This window comes from Microtus oregoni, unplaced genomic scaffold (assembly GCF_018167655.1).
Source record: "Microtus oregoni isolate MIOR12 unplaced genomic scaffold, Mior012 000001F_ref0000356, whole genome shotgun sequence".
In the NCBI taxonomy this organism is placed as follows: domain Eukaryota; kingdom Metazoa; phylum Chordata; class Mammalia; order Rodentia; family Cricetidae; genus Microtus; species Microtus oregoni.
The window spans coordinates 80,054,503-80,075,561 of NW_024543060.1; the positions used below are offsets into that span (position 1 = coordinate 80,054,503).

Below are 21,059 nucleotides of genomic sequence, written 5' to 3' on the forward strand. Positions count from 1 at the left end.
TTCAAAATAATTTTTGTGTATGTATACATTTTAATAACTTCCTCCTTAACATTAACTACTTGTTCAGTATAAATTTATGATTGCGACCTGTTTACCTGATACTGTGGTGAGAAGAGTTTTAATGTCCTTGTTTCCAGAGAGTTTACTGTTTGAGAAACTTGTGACAAATGGATAACATACAGAAAAAGAATTTGAAAGAATGCAGAGTGTAGGAAAAAGATTCTTAAAACATGTGAAGTTATATCTTGAAAACATCCTACTGGAGTTTTTGAACAGTCCTTTGAAGTTCAGAAGAAATGCTTAGGCCTCACTTAGACTTTTCCTTAGTCTGGAGGTGCTAATTGAAACCAGAGGATAGATGGTTGAGTATTGGGGGTGGAGGCCAAAACCTGACAGAGGCCTGTCTCAACAAGGCTTTTACCAGTTCTCCATCAGTTGCTGCTTAGTATCATTCAAGTCACATAGAGGACACTCTTAATGGGTGCTGTGCAGTTCTTAATGTTAATTCTTTCCTAGAAATGTACCTCCTAGAAATGTAGCTGAGTAAAAGAAGCTGAATTACCCCTGGACTCTGAATCCTATAAAACAATCTAGATAGGAGACAGACTCAAAAAAAAAAAAGGTAAATTTGAAAGTGTTAGATTTGATGAACTATCACTGAAGCGGTTTTATTGGAACATGAGAAAATGAGAGTTAGTTCATATCAAATAGACCATTGCTTGATATTTAAAAAGCATTTCATTTGTGTTGTGGGACTTTTTAGAAACAGATAATCACTGACAGATTGACTTTGTGATTTCAAGATTATTTGGTTGAAATATTAAGTGGCTTTCAAGCAAGTACTGGAACCATAACTCTAAAAGTTCCATCCCAGAGTTGTCTTATGTGTCAGGGATGGAATAAATGGGGACAGATTACACAGTGGTACCCAAGGTTCCAGAGGCAGCGTGTTTAGATGTAGGTGTGCAGACTACGTTATGTAGAAATCACTTTTAAAAAGTGATTTCTAATATAATTAAGTGAACCTTTGTAGTAAACTTATACTAAAAGTTGTATTTCTCAGAGAACAAATGAAATATTGCTAATTATGTTTTTCATATGTCTAATGCTGTAAAAAGTACAGGGTTTAATTTCAAATGATGATTCACAAAGTCCTTAGGCAATCTCACAAAGTTCTGTGATTCAAAAACCGTGCCTCATACCTTGCTTAGGTACACACTGATGTTTATTACTACCCATGTGTGACCTTTATGTTCAGTATTCATGATGTTAGCATCTTAAATATTCTACAAACTCATTTACTCAAAATAAATTAAAAAACCTTTTATTGTTTGTCATGTGTGTATTTTTTAATTTAATATACTCTCTATCTTCTTTTTCATTCTAGGCACTTTGTTTAATGGCATTACCGTTTATTCCTGCCTCAAATCTTTTCTTTCCTGTTGGATTTGTTGTTGCCGAGCGAGTACTGTATGTTCCTAGCATGGGCTTCTGTATTTTAGTGGCTCATGGGTGGCAAAAAATTTCAAATAAAAGGTAAATTAAATCCTAGTTCATCTGATGATTATTAAATTTAGAATGAAATACATTAAAATTTAATTTTATTATTTTAGTCTGTATGTAATTCAGTTTTATAAGCTGTACTTTTAGTCTTTTCATCTTGGTAGCTGTAACTGAAGTTAGAAAAGCTCTTCGCTACCTGGTCACGTGGTGTTTCCTGTATAATTTATATTATAGTCCAAGATGACAAACTGAGTCATACCCAGTTGAAGACAGTGAGACTGTTATTGAAACTCAAGCACTTTGATATGCAGTGACTAAGATATCTTCATCCTATTAGAATCATATTGAGTTCTTAATGTATATAAAATGGGTTTAGCAGGCATTCATAATTTCCTGTCACCATCTTCATTATAAAATAATGTGGGTTTCCATGTTGCTTTAACAGTTAAAGAACAGTATACTTAAAAACTAGCATAATCATAGGGGTTGTGTTCATTTAGTATATCAATAAAATATATCAAGCAAATTTTTAGTATTCAAATAATATTAATATGATACTAAATTTTGATTTACAGCTGACTCTGTCTACACCACTCTTAATACCTCTTATGTATTACTTCCCCTTATATCCAGTCAAGACTTTTATTTAAAAATTATTTCCATGGGTTTTATAAACTTTTCCCTTCTAATTATCTCATGTAAGTTCTAGCTCATACTCTTCCTACTATATCTACTCTGAATATTTCCATTTTTTTCTGCATTTTGCATCTAGCCTCTTTTGACAAACATGTACTCTGTAGACTTTCTTATTTGGTTTCACAATTTTCATCCATGTTTACCAAATCTTTCTTGTAATTTCTACCAATGTATCCAGTCATTACCACTGCCAGTTTTTAGTACCTATTACGTGCTAATGATATTTGTGATAGACAATAGACATTTAGAATTATTTTCTCTTTAACACACCTATCCTCCTTTGCATATGTAAAAATTGAAGCTCATACTAGTTACCTGAACTGCTTGAAGTCACACAGCTTGTAAACAGCAGTGTTTATTATAATTTACATTGTAATTCTTACAGTGATAGTATCTGATCCATATTATCTTGTTCTGCATGAGTGAATCTGTCAAAATGCAAGATATTGAACCATATTAGAGATCCAAAGACAGACACTCAAAATATTAACTAAGTTAGATAATAGAGATTGAAGTAATCATCCTGTTGTAAGTGAATTATTAGACGTTAACAGCCAAGAGTTTGGGGATCTGTGTCTATTTTATAGGTTTTCCTCTGTTTTTTAATAGACAGTTCTGACCTAAAAGTGTAAATAAAAATATTCAGAGAATAGAAAAGCAATATATTAGTAAAAATTTGCATTTGTTCCATATGTGTGTAGACTTTAAACTCTTGCATAGTCATTAAATATTGTTTCTAATATATGAAAAGTTGTGTAGGTTCTATACAAATGTTTGCCTCGGACTTTGCTGTCATTTCGGAATTTTGTAATAGATCTTCAAGACCCAAAGAATGAATAAAATCTAGTGAAGACTCAATTGGAAGCCCATAATCATAACATTTAATTTGTGAGTGTTGTGCTCTCTAACTGTTGAAGTCATTAGAATGAATTCAAAATGATAATTTGGAAATATCTAACATGTTTGTTGCCTCTTCTAAGATGTAAAATGCCTTCGGTGATGATTGACAGTATTTTTTCTTCTTATATCTTTTGAACAGTGTATTGAAAAAGCTCTCTTGGATTTGTTTGTCTATGGTGATATTAACCCATGCCTTGAAAACACTCCATAGGAATTGGGACTGGGAGTCTGAATATTCATTATTTATGTCAGCATTAAAGGTGAAGTATTATTATTCAGATGACAGGAACATATGTTTTTGTGAAACCGATTTTTTACTATATTTTTAGGCAGACAATAAATTCCACTTTAGCCAAGAAGCAATAAATTGTTCTTATATAGTACATACCTTAACCAACTCCCTAGGTGCTATTTAATTATATTTCTAAAGAATATATAAGTAGTTCTAGGAATGGTATACAAAATTCACGTGAAGGTCACATGATAAAATTTTTAAAAATAGAGCCAGGTGGGGTTTGTGCACGCCTTTCATTCCAGCACTCGGGAGGCAGAGGCAGGTGGATCTTTGTGAGTTTGAGGCCAACCTGGTCTACAGAGCGAGTTTTAGGACAGGCTCCAAAGCTACAGAGAAACCCTATCTCAAAAATCAAAAACAAAATTAAAATATAAAACCATATTATCTTAGTTCATGGGTGCACAGTTTTACTGTTTAATATCTTAATAGCAAGATAGTATAGGATATGACAGTTGACTGTGGTTTCTCTCCGGCCCAGTCACACAGCCGTTCAGTCCCAAAGAAACACACAGAGGCCTACATTAATTATAAACTTGTTGGCCTAGCAGCTCAGGCTTTCTTATTAACTCTTATATCTTACAGTAACTTATAATTCTTGTCTGTGTTAGCCACATGGCTTGGTATCTTTATCAGTGAGGCACTCTCATCTTGCTTCTTCTTGTTCTGGGTAATAACTACAGACTGAGCCTCTCCTCTTTCCAGAATTCTCCTGTTCTTGTTGCCCCGCCTGTACTTCCTGCCTGGCTACTGACCTATCAACGTTTTATTAAAACAATACAAGTGACAAATCTTTACATGGTACCAGACCATTGTCACATAGCATATGACATCTCAGAGTTAATTAGTGACTTTGTTGCTAATGGTATGTAAAATAATGAGTTCTATAATCAATGCATTATTAATTCAGTGAAATGAAATACATAACAAAAGTGCCAGCCTACTGTATGAAGGCTCAGCACTATTGGGAACGGAGCTGGTAGACAGAATTTTATTTAAAAATAAAATCCTCCCCCCCCCCAAGCTCGTCTTTTATCCTTTCCAAATCTTGATTCTTTGTTTTTTGTTAATTGTATATATATATGTGCAGATGTTTGTATGTGGGTGTGGACATGTAAGTTCAGATGCTCACTAAGGCTAGAGGGGTTGGGTTTTCCCGAAGCTGGAGTCTCAGGCAGTTAACAGCCTGATGTGAGTGCTAGGTACCAAACTGAAGTCCTGTGAATGCAACCCATGCTTTAAATTGCTCAGCCACTCCAACAACTCCTCCTTTTGACATCTTCTTTAGTTTCCCTTACTTAGCTTTACTGAGTTATCTGCCTTATTCTAGTAGCTGTTGCACAGATCATAAAAACCCGGAGACAGGAATTGGGGTTCAAGCTAAAGATCAGATAAGCAAAATGACCAGCCACTGGCTCTTACATCTACCTCAGAACGAATTGGTTGATCCTGCCTCCACTAATCCTCAGAATGAGACTGAGCCTGAGACGTGTCTCTTCCCATATTATATTCCTCTCTAGTGATTAAAGGCGTGCACCACCACCGCCCGGCCTCGATGGCTAACTAGTGTGACTGTTGGGATTAAAGGTGTGCGCCACCACTCCCTGGCCTGTATGGCTGACTATGTCTGACTAGTGTGGCTGCTTTGCCCCGTGATCTTCAGGCAAGCTTTGTTTATTAAAACACAAATAACATATAAGTAGCCTATGAGATATCTTTATATAACATCTACCTAAGATTGGAAGATTCTTCCTGTACCATGCAGTTTTACTTTCCTCCTAGCTGTGTAGGTAATTGAAGCATCATTACCATACTATTAGTCCATAAATTTTGTATATTAATGGTATCCATAATTACTATGAATTTTGCTTGCCTTTACTCTCAGAACATTGAATAAAGCCTACATTGCAGCCACTGCACTACTCCTTTGGCCATGTATCATGCTCTACCCATGTAAACTCTAAGCACACACATGGATCTCACAAGTTTCATCTCAGCATTTCTGTTTCCATAGTAAACTATGTAAATAGTTTTAAATATGTTCAGTCTAAAAAATGTCCATTCTAAAGTATATCCTTATATTCTAGTACCTTCTCTCCTAAACAAAATAGAAATACTACTGCAGTGTTTGTTTTCAAACAGGATTATGCTCTATTCAAATAAAAGTTGGGGAACATTTCTAATACATAAATGAAGTCAAGCTGCTGTGGTTTTATAATATGTTAGAGGACAGGGAGATTGTATAGTCTTTTGTCTCATTTCTAGGAGTATTTCCATAAAGCATTCCTTTCCCAATAGTTTGAACAAATGTCTATGAACTGGAGTGTTTTGGATTTTGGGTGTTGGTGTTATTTTTCTGATTATAACTCATTCTGTTTCACTTGTGTTTAAGGTGAATAAAAACAATGCCAAATTATGGAATAATGTGGGCCATGCTCTGGAAAATGAGAAAAACTTTGAGAGAGCCTTGAAATACTTCTTGCAAGCTACCCATGTTCAGCCAGGTAAACAGTATTCGCTAATAAATTGCAGAGTAGCTTATTTTCTAAGGCTGTATTAAAATTGTAGTTGTTAGATTGCACTAATGTATACATTACGTGCATTGGGAGACGTGCAGTTGATTAAGCTGAGTTCAAGGGAGTAGAAGAAGAATTATGAAGACAGCGTAGGAAGAGAAAATTAAAGGGTGTTGGAAATTAAAAGCTGTGGTGCTAGGCAAAAAGAAGGTGACAGAACGACAGCTTCATTTCGTGGGAGAAACAAGGCAGATGTCCAGTGTATTCAGGGCAGTTGAGAAAAGAACTGATGCAGCTGAGTAAAGAGTGGGGGATAGCCTGAAATCGCCTTCTGTGTGCTTCTGTTTCCACAGTGAAAAAGTAAAATCACCAGTAGACAGGGAAGGAAAGGACTGTTTGAGATGTATGAAAGGAGAGAATGCAAACTGGTCATGTAGATGGTGCTTCACACACTACAGTGTGCATTTAAATCTAGAGACCTTATTCTAGTGATATTTTGGTGCGGATTTATATATATCCTGAAATTGTACATTTTATAAAATTGTACAGTTTTGTAATCTCATAATTTATCCACATGAAGCAGAGCTAGGCAGTTAGAAAAACATTAGTTGCCAAACAGCATTAGCACCCTGCTTGAGATTAGTAATAACTGAAAATTAAATCTGTTGATGTAGTTAAATGGTTTTCTCCTCTTTCCAGCTAAGGTGATGATCTATCTTGTAGGCATGAATTACTCCGTTACTAAGGCTTAGAATTCTTTTCAATGTGCTTTACTAAGGAACAAAGGCTAAGGGATTGATGTTTATAATATAAATTGATTCTAAAGGGATGGGAGGAAAGTGACAAGATCAAATATATCTGAAGAAATGTTGGTATCTGAATAGCATATGTCTGGATCCGCAGTAATTTTCAGAAGAGTGCTACTGACATTTCAAGTATGCAGAATTGTTTTACCATATGTTATATCCAACTACCAATACCACCAGATAGCATCATTCCATCCCATTCAAAGATACACAGAATGATCCTCACATACTAACTATGAATGGGTCAGTGGTTGGCACTGCCTCATATTTCCATGTTTTGTAAAATTGTGTGCTTTGAACACAGAATGTATTCCCTTTCTTTTCCCTTCTGTCTTCTACCATAATGTTATTCTGTTATGTACAATACTTGTCTTTTATAACCTGTTTCCTATGGCCTCTTTTCCAAACATCTTCCCTTCTAGCTAAGCAAAAGCACTTAATTGTAGACCCCTTAATTTTCTTTCGTATATTTCCTGCAAGATACATACACACACTTATTTCTTGTCTTATATTTACTAATTTCGTTCTTAGTATGTTTGAAATACTGGTTCATTGAAGATAGGGAGCTTCCTTATAGCAACATAAGCATCTAATTCATGTTTTACACTGGGATCATTTTATTTTCCTGTACACAAGCAAAATGCATTAAATGTAGTAAATCTAATTCAATTCTTTTTGAAGTCTTAGATTTTTATTCCAGAATCTTTATCTTCTTAAAAACTTCTTTGCTGCATTGCATGTTTGTGCACACGAGCTGTGGCAGTCACGCAACAACCAGGAGAGTCAGTTCTCTCCTTCAGTCTTGTGCAAGGGAAAGAATTCAGGGTGCCAGGCCTGCTGGGTTCCTTTACAAACGAGCCATCTTGCCAGCTCAAGTTATCACTTCTTTAACAAAGACTTAAGGTTGAAGCCTCCTCACTTTTGTCTTTCTCACCTCTGTGTTGGAGTAGTGATTTCTGTTTCATTATTTTTGTAGCCACTAAATCAAGTGCGTGTGTGAGATTTTTTGAGTGGTGTGTTTTCTTATGTGAGTGGTGTACTGTATCACAGATGTTTCAGGGGAAGCACTCAGTCTTAAGTAACTCCCCCTTCGCTTTTCACTATTTCTATTGTAAGCTTACATCCTATATATATAGCTCAAATATGTCTTCACCATCAACATGTTCTAAAGTAGGTTTAATAAGCCATTGGCTAGGATGATAGATGATCAACATCATTTTATAGTTTCTTTTGGATAAGCACATAGACTTGAAAACACTGAATACAAACAACATTTATAATGTGTTTTTTGTCTTCTTCCTATGTGACTATAGTCATAGTCACTTGGCAGGTAGACTAATGTTATTTTATGACATTACTAGATACTACCGAAAGTGACAGAATGACCAAGGCCAGCTAAAAGAGGCAATTGTTTGGTGGTTAAAAGCTTAGACTCTGAAACAAGTTATGGTACCATGGGCCTACAATGTCAGCACTTAGGAGACTGGGCAACAGAAAGATCAAGAACTTGAGGCTTTGAAGACTAATAGGCCAGGAGAGGCCTCAGCCGATTAAGGCACTTGTGAAATACATATATTTACAAATGCGGATAGACTGAGCTACGTTTAAAAAAAAAATGCTTAGAACCTGATATCAAATAGATCTTATATAAAAATGAGTTCAATCACAAATTTTCTACATACTAAATTTTGAAAAGTAATCAAGTCTCTTTTGGTATAGTATATGGTTAAATACTCATTTTAAAAACCTTAGGCCAGTGTCTAGCCCTTGATAATATTGTAGGTAAATATAAGCTATATAAATAAATACATTGTTTTCAATGCAACTAGGAAATGAGAAGATAATTTACAAGTGTGGGGCACAGTGACTATTCCTGCTTCCATTGCTGGATTGAATACTTGAATACAGAGAAACTTTTAGGTGACTTGATAATTGCGTTGAGCCTTTGGGTAGACAGTACTCATAAGACAGCTTACAGCAGAAGAGGCTGCACACCTCATGAGAACCAGAGAGCAAAGAGAAGAACAGGAAAGGACCTAAGTTCAAATATTCTCTTCATGGCATACCTGCACTGACCTAATATCTTCGACTAGTTATCTCTTAAATGTTCCACTACTTCTCAAGAGCACAAAGCCTGTATACATGACCTTTGTTTGACTCACAGTCCAGAACCAGTTTACGCCAGGTTGGAAGGCTAAAAGGAGAACAGGGTTCTGTGAGTTTAATTTATAGGGTTCTCAGTTGTTTTGATTAGCCAGCTCAAAATATACCAAAGATACATATTTATTGTAAGGTATAAAAGATATGTAAAAAATACATATAAATACACAACAAAATATTTGTGAGTATTCATGTGTTTTTAAATACTTAGAATTTATAGTTAAAATAGAAAACATAAAAGTCATAGAAATTAGAATTAATAACTAGAGAATGGTTCTTGAGGAATTAAAATTTTTTGTAAGTATAAATCATTGAAGGTAATTTTGAGGAGTGCTGGCTGCCAAAAAAAACAAAAAACAATTCTTTAGAAATTTAAGTTTTCATGTTTTTATGTATTTGTATCCATAAGACCATTGCCACCAAGATAATGGAAATATCCTTCAGTCTCCCAAATCTTTCTATCCTTTTATAATATTTTCTAACAAATAAAACAGAATTGCTTTTAATTGTTATATATTTCTTTGTTTTTTTTCTCAAATTGTATATGGACAAAATCATCCTCTATAGACCTATTTTTTTCAGTATTTCTTGCTGTAATTATTTTGATACTCATCAATGTTCATAAATTTTAAAAAATATTTTTGTTTGGCTGAGTAACACTTCTTCATGTGGCTATTACGACTTTGTCCATTCATTTATATATTCACAGATTGTTGGATTATTTGCACTTCAGGACAGAAGCAAAATTGTTAGGAACATCCAGTTCTCAAAACTTACTCCTGGCAATTTTTATAGAGTACACTCAGTTGAAACATAATGAACATCACATAGCAAGATCTTAGGACTGTTACTCTCCTCCTAGGGGAATGCCCAAGGTATATATGCTTGGCCCCTATGTGTCCTGGGAGTTGCACTCAGAAAACTACTGTTCCACAATTGCAAAATCATCGGTATTGCAGGCAAGTAGCAATCATAATTGAAACCGTGTCATGTCTGTTAGATATTGGTGTTGAGTAAAAGCTGTTTGATTGAAGGTCTTCCTTCCCTTCATCTTTATTCAAAACCTTTGAAATAATTATTAGGCTTATGTCTTTCTTAAACTATTGTGTAATTAGTCCTCATCTTTCTTGAAGATGCATATTTATATGCCCTCTAAATAAATTTACTATTCATTTTGAAAGACCCCAGTGGTGGGCAGTCTTTCAGGCTGAGGAGACCCTCCCAAGGAACAGCGAGTCACTCTTCGGATGCAAATAGCAAGAGGCTTTATTCAGTACACAGGTACCTGGGGCGACTTAGTCTCTCCAGAGACAAGCGCGCCTGCAGACTGGGGGAAGGTCTTTTTATAGGAAAGAGGGCAGCAGAAGCAGATTACAGAAGCAAATGCATCGTTAGTGGTCAGTTGGAATGGGGCAAGGGGCACAGGTGGTTTTTCCTCTCCCAGCACAGATGTATGGGAACAGATATCCTGTTAATTGATGTCCTGTCCGAATCTATGGATATAAATATCCTGTTTTGCAGCCAGGGACCCTGACCTTACTCTGCACTTACAGTCGTTCGTCAAAAGCTTTGTGAAATGACGTTACAGCAGCTAAGCTGGGATCTTTCATAGGGGGAGTTGTCTCTTCTGTGAATTACTGATATTCTAAGTTGGGCACATGTGCTGACTATAGGCCTCCTGTTTCCCTAAGCAAACGGGATGTTCTCATTAGAGCAGGCCAGCTGCGGGTTCCTTATCGCTTGGGGCCAGATGGCTGACCGGCTGACCGCAGATATCTTGCCTGGCTTCTCCGCCCTTGTTCTCAAGTCGAACTTCCCTGCTCTAATGTTACTTGTGTTGCTCCAAAGTTTAAGCCTGGCATTGCTGCTGCTTAGCTGTTTGTCTATACTGTGGGGGTCTTTCAATTTTATTTTCCATATCAGGAAATGAGATAGAAATTCTTGACATTCTGGTATTAGAAACATCATAAGTTTTCTTTAATTCGCATGTATCATCATTTTAAAAAGAACAGCCATAACATCTTTTATCAACCTACCAACCTAATATTCCACTCTGATCACATGCACAAAATTTTCTTTTAATTACAAGTTTTTTCATTTCTTAGCTGTAACTCTAACATGGTGCACATGTGTTATTTATAATTAAACCCATGTCCTAATTATAGGAATTACCAAGATCATTTTCACTTACAGAGTTGAGCTGTATTTTCTCAAAATCGTGAGATTAAGGAAATAAAACGTTGTTTGTGGTATTCTGTAGTAGAATGTAGTGAGGAAAGTTCCTTGTCTTTATCTCTCTTCCTTCACCCTCAAAGATGTGGTCGAAGTTTCCCGAGTTTCCTGGGTTTTGTGTCTTTGCAGTACTCTGAGTCACTGTGTAGTGTTCCATGAGTGCTGTCAGTTGGGAGTTCTACAGGTTGTTTCAGAACTTCAGAAAGAGCAGGGCCAGTCTGCTTGCCCATTCTCTTACTTGTTGCTGACGACCTACCTTCTCAACAGCTATAATGAAAACTGCCTAGTATATTTGTCAATAAATGCTGTGTTTTGTTTTGTTCTGTTTTAGATGATATTGGTGCCCACATGAATGTAGGAAGAACTTACAAAAATTTAAACAGAACTAGAGAAGCAGAAGAATCTTATATGTTGGCTAAATCACTAATGCCTCAAGTAAGTTACCTTATTTACTGCATCATGTCCATAGGACTACGAATTACCTATTCTTAAGTACTTAATTCATTGATATTAAACTATAGTATATCTCTTGGTCTTCTGTTCCTCACTAGTCATAATTTCTTGCTCCATTGATTTTTTTTAAATGCTTTGTATAGTTCACATGTAAATGCTGAGTCTTAGAACTTAAATATCTGATGATGATTATAAATTGCCATAGTTGACCAAATGAAGAGAATTGTATTTGTGTACTCTAAACAGTGAGTTCAGGATTGCTTCTGTCGGAGAAATTAAAACAAGTGGTAAAACAGCAGCTACTCGGGCTGGAGAGATGGCTCAGAGGTTAAGAGAACTGACTGCTGTTTCGGAGGTCCTGAGTTCAATTCCCAGCAACCATATGATGGCTCACACCCATCTATAATGAGATCTGGTGCCCAGAACACTGTATACATAATCAATAAAAAAATTCAAAAAAAAAAAAACAGCAGCTACTCCCGCCTCCGCTGCTTTGTTGTGCTAACCAGTTTTGCAGGTACGGGTGTAAGGTCATTGGATATATGGTACAAAAGATCCATATTTATACCGTGTATAATACTGGAATTTCAGTTAGAGCATTTTACTTTTTTTTGACATCATGTAATCTTTTTATTTTTCTCAAGTCCATATGTAATAGAATTATGCTTCTCAACACCCAAATAGCATTTTACCTCTTAACTTTACAAAACAAGTGAGGTTTTAGCATGACTCTGAAATAAGGCTAGCCGCCCTATTGTTGCAGCCAAGAAATAACTTTCTTGACAGCACTAGAGCTAACAGAGCTGGATGGAAATGGGTTCTATCTTGTGTTGGAGAGTACGAGACCCTGACCTGTTAAAGCTCTGATTTATCTGACTTAATATAAGAGAAGTGTAAGCAGAAAGCCAGGAAAATCCATAGCTGGCACAAATGAAAACAATATAAGTCTTTCAGTTTCAAAAAATGTATTTATATTTTTAGGTACTTCTAAGTGTTTGCTTCCCTTTGGGTTTTTTTGTTGATGCTGTTGCTTTGCTTAGTTTTGTTTATGATGGGCTCTCTGTGTAGATAAGCTGGCCTCTAACTCCCAGAAATCCATTTGCCTCTCTAGTGATGGGATTAAAGGCATGTGCAACCATGCCCTGCTTGCTTTTTGTATTTTTATGGTTTGTTTTGTTATATCAGCCCAACCTTAGGTTCTGTGTTATTTGAAGGGAGCCAGTAGGAGAACTTACTTGTTATTTTATTTGCAACTGTACTATCAAACATACAAACATGTTTTTCTCTTAAACAGATTATCCCTGGTAAAAAATATGCAGCCAGAATTGCCCCAAATCACCTAAATGTGTATATCAATCTGGCCAACCTCATCCGAGCAAATGAGTCCCGCCTGGAGGAGGCAGATCAGCTCTATCGACAGGCAATAAGCATGAGGCCGGACTTCAAGCAGGCTTACATTAGCAGGTATCATAGTTGACTTTAGCATCAGCACTGTAAAATTGAAGTTATATCTGTCTACATGTATGTTTCAACAAAATTACCAGTCAGACTTAAGTAGTTTGAAATTGACGAGGGAATCATTACACTAGCTGAAGGAGTTGTCGAATTAGCTACTCATTAGGTCCGTTTGTGTCTTGTGGACATTAGCAGTCAGTGTCAATCGGTCTCTGTCACTGTCACCTTTACCACAAAGCAGACTTCTTGGTTGACAGTAAAGGAAAAAACTGATATCATGTTAATATTTTTGTATATTAGCTTATAACTGTTATTACCTTTATACTTAAGAGACACTGTGTGTTCAACTTTGTTTTATATATTAACCCTGAAGATCATCCTAATTTATATCATTGTTTCTCTGAGGAAAGTATATTCTGAATTTAACTTTTTGAGGTTAAAAGATTAAAATCAATTCCTAAACTGGAATTTTTTTTTGCCATATCCAGCTTTCAGTTTATTCCATAAAGACCCTCAGTGATCTCTGCATAAAAATAACACCTTGGTCTCGTGCCCAGAAGTTGCTGTATCCATCTTAATGAAAATAACCTCACAAATTTTAAGCAAAATGACTTTTTTAAGTTCTCTAACTCAAAATGGAACCATACTGGAAAGACTATAGATAACCTGGCCAAGTCTCGTGTGTTCCTGAAAGTGACCTGCAGGTGGCATAAGTACTCTCCAAACCAACCATTTGGGAAAATCTTTTTTTATTTTTTTTTTTTTTTTTATTTTCTAGACAGGGTTTCTCCATAGCTTTTGGTTCCTGTTCTTGTAGAAGACCAGGCTGGCCTCGAACTCACAGAGATCTGCCTGCAGAAATTCTTTTTTTTTTTTAAATAGTCATTTAGAAGTGTACTTTAAAGGAGACTAAGTTAATATAATATACGAAGAGAGATTTCTAAGACTTAGATTTAAAGACCCCAAATTCCTAGTAACTGTCATATTTTTTCAGGTGTTTCAGTATCGTCTGATTGACTAATCTGCCACTGTAGCTAGCTGCTATGTTGTTATGCAGTTAGTTGTCTCCCTTCTATGATTCATTTTTGAACACATTTTCTGTCACCCTGCCTTGATTACTTCTCTACAGTTGTCATCCCAAGTCAGATATGCACTTTTTTTATATAGTATTAAAATATATAAGAGTTCAGATTTGAGACTAGTTTCACAGAGTGATTTTTTAACAGAGACTTTTTAAGAATATAAGGTAAAAGAAAATAAAGCCATTGTGTGGGAAGGCTTAAATCTAGTCCAAAGTGGTATTTATGAAGTGGCCTAGTACGACTGTAAGCAAACCTTGTCTGTTTACTTACCGCAGGGGAGAGCTGCTTTTAAAAATGAATAAACCTCTCAAAGCAAAAGAGGCATACCTTAAAGCGCTAGAGCTGGACAGAAACAACGCAGATCTCTGGTACAACTTGGCAATTGTTTATATTGAACTTAAAGAACCAAATGAAGCTCTGAAGAACTTTAATCAGGCTTTGGAACTAAATCCCAAACATAAACTAGCACTATTCAATTCTGCTATTTTAATGCAAGAATCGGGTAAGTTTCCTGAAACTATGTCTATCGTTAGTCAATTAGAATATAGCAAAAGCCATAACAAACATTTTCAGAAAGGCAAATCATAATAAAGTTGTGTACATCAGACAACTTATAGTGATATTGAAAATCCTTGACATAAAGTCCTTCCAAGTGACACAAACAGCGTATGTGACAGTATTTCTTGCTCATTTTTCTAGAGGGTGTTAAAACTTTTCATATACTCTAGCAACTAGCACCTAACTCGTGTACAATATTATTTTATTTATATAATCATAATAAAACTTCTTGTATAGTAAGTATACAGTCCAAATAGTGCAGCAGTTGTGAGGGGGGGTGGTTTGTGACCATATTCGAGGATCCCAGGTCATTATCATATATTTAATCTCATGTTAGTTTATTCTACCATTCAAGAAAGTTCTTTGTGTATCTTTATGGTGGTTAGAGTTTCTCTTGCTGTGAAGAGACATCATGACCACAGCAACTTTTATAAAGGAAAACATTTAATTTGTGTAGCTTACGGTTTCAGAGGTTTAATCCATTATCATCATGGCAGGAAACATGGTGCAAGCAGGCAGGCATGGTCCTAGGGAAGGAGCTGAGAGTTCTGCATCTTGAAGTAAACTGTGACACTTGGTGTAACTTAAACATAGGAGATCTCAAAGCCCACTTCCTCCAACACAGTCACAATTACCCTAACAAGGCCAAACTTTCTAATAATGTGGTTCCCTTTAGGGGTCATTTTTTTTCAAACACAATTTTTATATATATTTAGTTTGTTTTTCGAATGTTATTGTAATTTCTTGTATTTCCTCTAATTTAGTAAACTAAGATCAATCACAATAGATCTGTCTTTGAACCATATTTTATCTAGGGATATTTTTCTTCATAAGATAGCATAAATGATTTATAATAACAATTTTATGTTGAAAATCACTCCTTTATATATTCTGTATGTGTTGAATGTATTTCTTTAAACTTTTACAGAAGTAAAGAAACATAAAATTAGAACTTTTTGTAACTTAAATGGACTTTGATGTCTCAATCTTCTATTTGGTAAGCTAGAGAATTAGGCCAGAAGGACTTAGTCAGTACTCAAAATTGATATAGCTAATAGACAGTAACTCGTCTAAGAGCTGATCCTATTGATTTATTTTCAGATTTTCTTTATTAATCATTCAGTCAATTAAAACAATATAAGGAAGTCTTTGTTTGATATTTAATAAGTACAAATTTGAAAACAAGTATTTTAGAATCCTAGTAATTATGAAAGTCACTCATTATCCAACACAAGCTCTCATCTAAATGTATGAACATGAAGAACATTGAAAACTTATTTCAGTGTTTGTTTTTCAAAACCTCATAGTTTTATACTAAATAGTGTAATTTTACTATGAAACTTCCTAATTTTTTTTAGCTAACATACCAGGAATTCTGACTGGGATATTTATAGTTATTCTAACACTTGCTGAGCTTTTATATAAGTTATATGTACATGTACATGTGTGTCTTATAATTTCATAGAAAATTCAGTAAATTAACCAAGAGAAATTAAAGAACTTGTTTGATGTATAAACTCAAAATATTGGCAGAATTGTGCTTGAAAACACATCTTTGGAAACCCTATGTCTTAAACTGTCATCTATTCTTCCTCTCTAATGTTCTGTTAAATTCCAAACTAAGGAAATTTCTCCTCTTGGCTTCCAAAGTGCTGATTGACAAAGAAACAAACCTATCATTTGAGTGTTTCAAGCTCATTGTCTTTCCTATAAAGAAAGATGTATTGGATTTCTACTTTTTTATTTAGATACAGAAATAAGTTGCTTTGTTGTTATATTTTGTAATAGTGTAACATAACAAAACACCTGAAAACGATTCACTCATTGATATTAAAAATAAAATGACTTTCAGGTGAAGTTAAACTGAGACCTGAAGCTAGAAAACGGCTCCTAAACTACATAAATGAAGAGCCACAAGATGCCAATGGCTATTTCAATTTGGGCATGCTTGCCATGGATGACAAAAAGGATTCTGAAGCTGAGATTTGGATGAAGAAAGCCATCAAATTACAACCTGACTTTAGAAGTGCTTTGTTTAACCTGGCTCTCCTGTATTCGCAGACTGCTAAGGAGTTAAAGGCATTGCCAATTCTAGAAGAGCTACTCAGGTATTACCCTGACCATACCAAGGGTCTCATTTTAAAAGGAGATATTCTAATGAATCAAAAGAAGGACATACCTGGAGCCAAAAAGTGTTTTGAAAAGATACTGGAAATGGATCCAAGCAACGTGCAAGGAAAGCACAACCTGTGTGTCGTTTACTTTGAAGAGAAGGACTTACTGAAAGCTGAAAGATGCCTGGTGGAAACATTGGCATTAGCGCCTCATGAGGAGTATATTCAACGCCATTTGAGTATAGTCAGGGATAAAATTTCCTCTTCTGGTATTGTGGAGCAGCCAGTGTCCCCAGTAGATATGACTTCAGGTACAGAAGAAAAAGATGAAATCCTTTCTGAGAAAGTAAAAGAAATCAAAAGTGAACCCAGTCCAACACAACTCATAAAAACAAGTGATCATAAAAACTCGAAATCCAACAAGCAATCACCAAAAAGTGCAGACAAAGAGGCCCCCCATAAAACAACAAAAGACATCAAAGAAATTGAGAAGAAAAGAGTTGCTGCTTTGAAAAGGCTAGAAGAGATTGAACGCATTTTAAATGGAGAATAATGCTGTTCTCTGTCATATAACAATGGTATCAAAGACTTCCATTCTGTATCGTGTGTTTGCTAATACTGGAAACTGAAAAATAAGAATATATACTGTATAAGATCCTTCTTATAGGATCAAAACAAGATTTTCATTGAAGACCTATCTGCCCCAGGATATATGTTTTATAAGATATGGCACAGATTTGCTGACTATAGTAGAAATCTTAAATTCCAGGTGAAAAACTTGAAACTTTTACTATAGAAAGAAAAGGGTGTGGGATTTTTTTTTGAGATGGGGGGTGGGCGTGGGCTGGCAGGTCCATCTACTAATCTGAATTGAAATAATATGGGATGTCAAAGATGAACCCTTGGAGATGAATCCAGTATATCCTGGATTTTGTGAATTCCCATTTATGAGCTCTCCTACAATTTTTTCTTTACCTCTTGGATCCAGTAATGGATTGATATTCGTTGAAGACATTCTTTTTCCTTCAGTAGGTTTTCTCTTAACCCAAGGGACATTGTACTACAAGTGCATACTGTTTATGTGTTTTTTAATTGAGGTTTAGAAGGAATGGTGGATAAAACATTTTAAGATAAATCATGCATCACTCATATAACATAAATTATGACATAATAGCTTAGGAATGCATTTACATAACTGCAGACTTGTCCTTAACCTCACTCTAAAATTAGGAAGGTAGTTTTATCTGTATTCCTAGTGGTGCTCACTAACACTATATTTTCTGTTTTACACAGAGTATTCTAACACTAACACTATATTTTCTGTTTCACACAGAGTATTCTAACATGAGCTACATAATCATGACTACTCATTGACTTTTGCTCCCCAAAGTGTTCTGTTTCTTGACATATTGTCATCCTGAAAAGTCCCAGTCATTGTAATTCTAAGTTTTAGAGTAATTATGTCTTTCACCTTAGACTCTCTGGTCTTAAATCAGTTTTCTGTTTCTCAAGTCACACCTTGATCATTCTTAGCTATCTAAGCCACTACAGTCAGTCTGTGTAACTGAACACAAAACAATGTGACATTTATTTTTAAACACTAACTTCTTAATTATCTTGTGGAATATATTTTTATTATTATTTATTTTAACTACTGATCTTTCATAATTTCCCTTAGTTAACATTAGTTAAAAGTTCCCTTGAGTTAACTAATCTCTAATTATGTATGACTTAGAAACTATGCTTCTGTAATGTTGCTAAGAAATCTTTTATAAATAGGTCACAAGAAACATGTTCTGCATTAAAGACCCATTCCTTGTAGTTTCCCAGAGGATCTGACATAGATTTTTTTTTTTAATAATTTAATGCCAGCACTGATGCCAGTGGGTGTTAATTCTTGACCCAGGAGATTTTGTTAAACATCAAAGCAATATTTCAATGCTTAGAGTATAGCCGTGTGACTTGAGATATGAAGTGGAGAATACCTCATATGCTTTCACTTGAAGTTGTTTTGCTCTATTATATCCCTAGAAAAAGGGTTTGCTTGTAAGCACTACAGTTAGAATTCCAGGTAAGCAGCTGCAGTAAGTTAAGGTAAAAGGAAATCTATGAGAGCAGGCATAGTAAAAGTGGGGCTGGCTTAGTAAACTCACACAGCTGGTTGAGTGGCAAAGATAAATATTAGTATTATCCAATCATTTTATAGAAAAATCCTTTTATTACCATTCATAATAATGTCCATCACAAAGAAAGTACTCTTACTTGAATTTTAATTTATTTAAATCACATCCATCTTGAGTAGCAATTATTAATTATTATCAATCAATGATGCTCAACCTCACTTCATAGTAGAATCCTATGGGAACTTTCTTACCCATCCCCTAACAGTTAAATATAATTTCTAGGCAATTGAACCAGACTTCAGTTTTGCCAAACTTCTTCAGGTGATTCTGATTTGTACTTAGAGTGAAGTGTACTGGTCTAAATTAGTTCACGAAAGTCTCTATTTCTCCTGTGTTAACTTTGTAAATTATTGTTGCAACCCAACTAAATTTTATTTAAACTATTCAGACAAGGAAAAGTAATGGATACCACCCACCCTCAGCTGCCTCAGAGCTGTCTTTTAGAAGTGGGAATCTGAACATTGTTAAGCTCAATCTACTGTCCCATGTTTTTAGCTCTTAAGACATCTGAATCAGGAAAACAGGACTTTACCACGGATTGTGTTCTGAGGAAAGGATGGAGTTTTCATTTTTGATGTTTTCTAAATCTCCCGCGCAGAAGTTCTAGCAAAGCTTTGACAATCTTCAGGGAGCAGTGTCGTACTCCCTCCTTCACTGCTTCTCAGGAAGTAGAGTCAAATTCTGAATTGCTTCTATAGTTGTTTTTGTTTTCCTGTTAATTGAAATTGGGAATTTTCTAATTTTTCTAGTGAGTAGCCCCAACCTACCAACCTACCTACCAACCCTTGCTCTTTGAGGCAGGGCTTTATAATGTTGCCCAAATAGGTCTTGAACTCAGAGGCTCAAGTGATCCTGGCCCAACTACCTGTGAGACTGGGACCACAGGCATGCACATCCTTGCCCAGCCCCAGTGAGTGACTTTCTGAAGTCGATGACTTAGAGAATAAAGTAACTAAATATATCACTTTGTTTAACAGTTTTATGTTTACTGTTATGTAAGTAGTTGGTATGTGAATTATGCAAGTCTAATAAAACCTTAAGCCTTTCTTTTACATCTGAGTTCTCAATTTCATGTTATAGAATGCTTCAAAGATGCTTTAATGAAAACTATTAAGAATATATAGATTTCTATGTCAATTTATACTTCAAAAATTCATATATTTGTCATATTTATTTTTTATATGCATGACCAAATGATATTTAAAATGAGCCCTCAAAATATCTGGTAACTGTTAAAACTTATCACCCGTTCATATTAAGGGTTCATTCAAAAGTAGTCTAAAATTGTATGCATTTTATATTACTATGCTGTTTGTGTGTAGCACATTTTTAAATATTCATTATTAAATTGTTAATTTTTAAAACTTTCAACCTGATTGCCTTTTGATGTTAAAAATGAAATGCAGAGTTTTTATATAACAGGTCTGCCTGCAGAAGGAAATGAATGAGTTGACATGTAATTTGTCAGACGTTACCTTTGAAAATTATACATTATAAATTAATTCCTGATAATGATACACTCTTAACTATTGGTGACAGAAGCCAAAATAAGAAAATAAAAATGCTAAACTCAAACTTGGAATTTTATGTAAAGTTTATGTCTGCATCTGTCCAGGTTATCACCCTCACTGTAACATAGGACAAGTTGTTTATCTTGTTTCCTCAGTCTTCTGGTATGCAAATTAGTTCTTAAGGTTGTTTTTTTTTCTTCAAAGAGTGTCATTGCTTATATTGCACAGAAATTTTTTTTTTTTTTTTTTTTTTTTTTGGTTTTTCGAGACAGAGTTTCTCTGTGGTTTTGGAGCCTGTCCTGGAACTAGCTTTTGTAGACCAGGCTGGTCTCGAACTCACAGAGATCCGCCTGCCTCTGCCTCCCGAGTGCTGGGATTAAAGGCGTGCGCCACCACTGCCCGGCTGCACAGAAAAATTTTAAGTGGTTAGGAAACAGATTTAGTTTTTACATTAAACACAAGTCTTACGCTCTATTGGGTAAATGCAGCTTGACTTATATACATGCCAGCATAAATATCAGTGATATCCTAACAGCAAACAAATGATTTAACGCTAATGCTTATGCAGAGAAAACCTAAAGAAAAAGACGTGCTGGGG

The 21,059-nt window shown here is 35.2% G+C and overlaps 1 protein-coding gene across 2 annotated transcripts in view; it reads left to right on the plus strand.

Annotated features, from left to right (window-relative positions):
- The window catches only part of Tmtc3 (transmembrane O-mannosyltransferase targeting cadherins 3), a 40,680-nt gene extending 20,160 nt beyond the window's left edge, over positions 1–20,520 (plus strand). The window contains exons 8-15 of one of the 2 annotated variants that reach the window (XM_041671886.1): positions 1,388–1,536; positions 3,239–3,359; positions 5,784–5,895; positions 11,437–11,540; positions 12,853–13,022; positions 14,371–14,597; positions 15,582–15,650; positions 16,506–16,582. In XM_041671886.1, the coding sequence (XP_041527820.1) occupies positions 1,388–1,536; positions 3,239–3,359; positions 5,784–5,895; positions 11,437–11,540; positions 12,853–13,022; positions 14,371–14,597; positions 15,582–15,631 (933 nt within the window). In that variant the 3' untranslated portion in view covers positions 15,632–15,650; positions 16,506–16,582. Of the gene's footprint in view, positions 1–1,387; positions 1,537–3,238; positions 3,360–5,783; positions 5,896–11,436; positions 11,541–12,852; positions 13,023–14,370; positions 14,598–15,581; positions 15,651–16,505 lie in introns of both variants that reach the window. The other variant, XM_041671878.1, reaches the window with a different exon arrangement.
- The last annotated feature ends 539 nt before the right edge of the window (positions 20,521–21,059 follow it).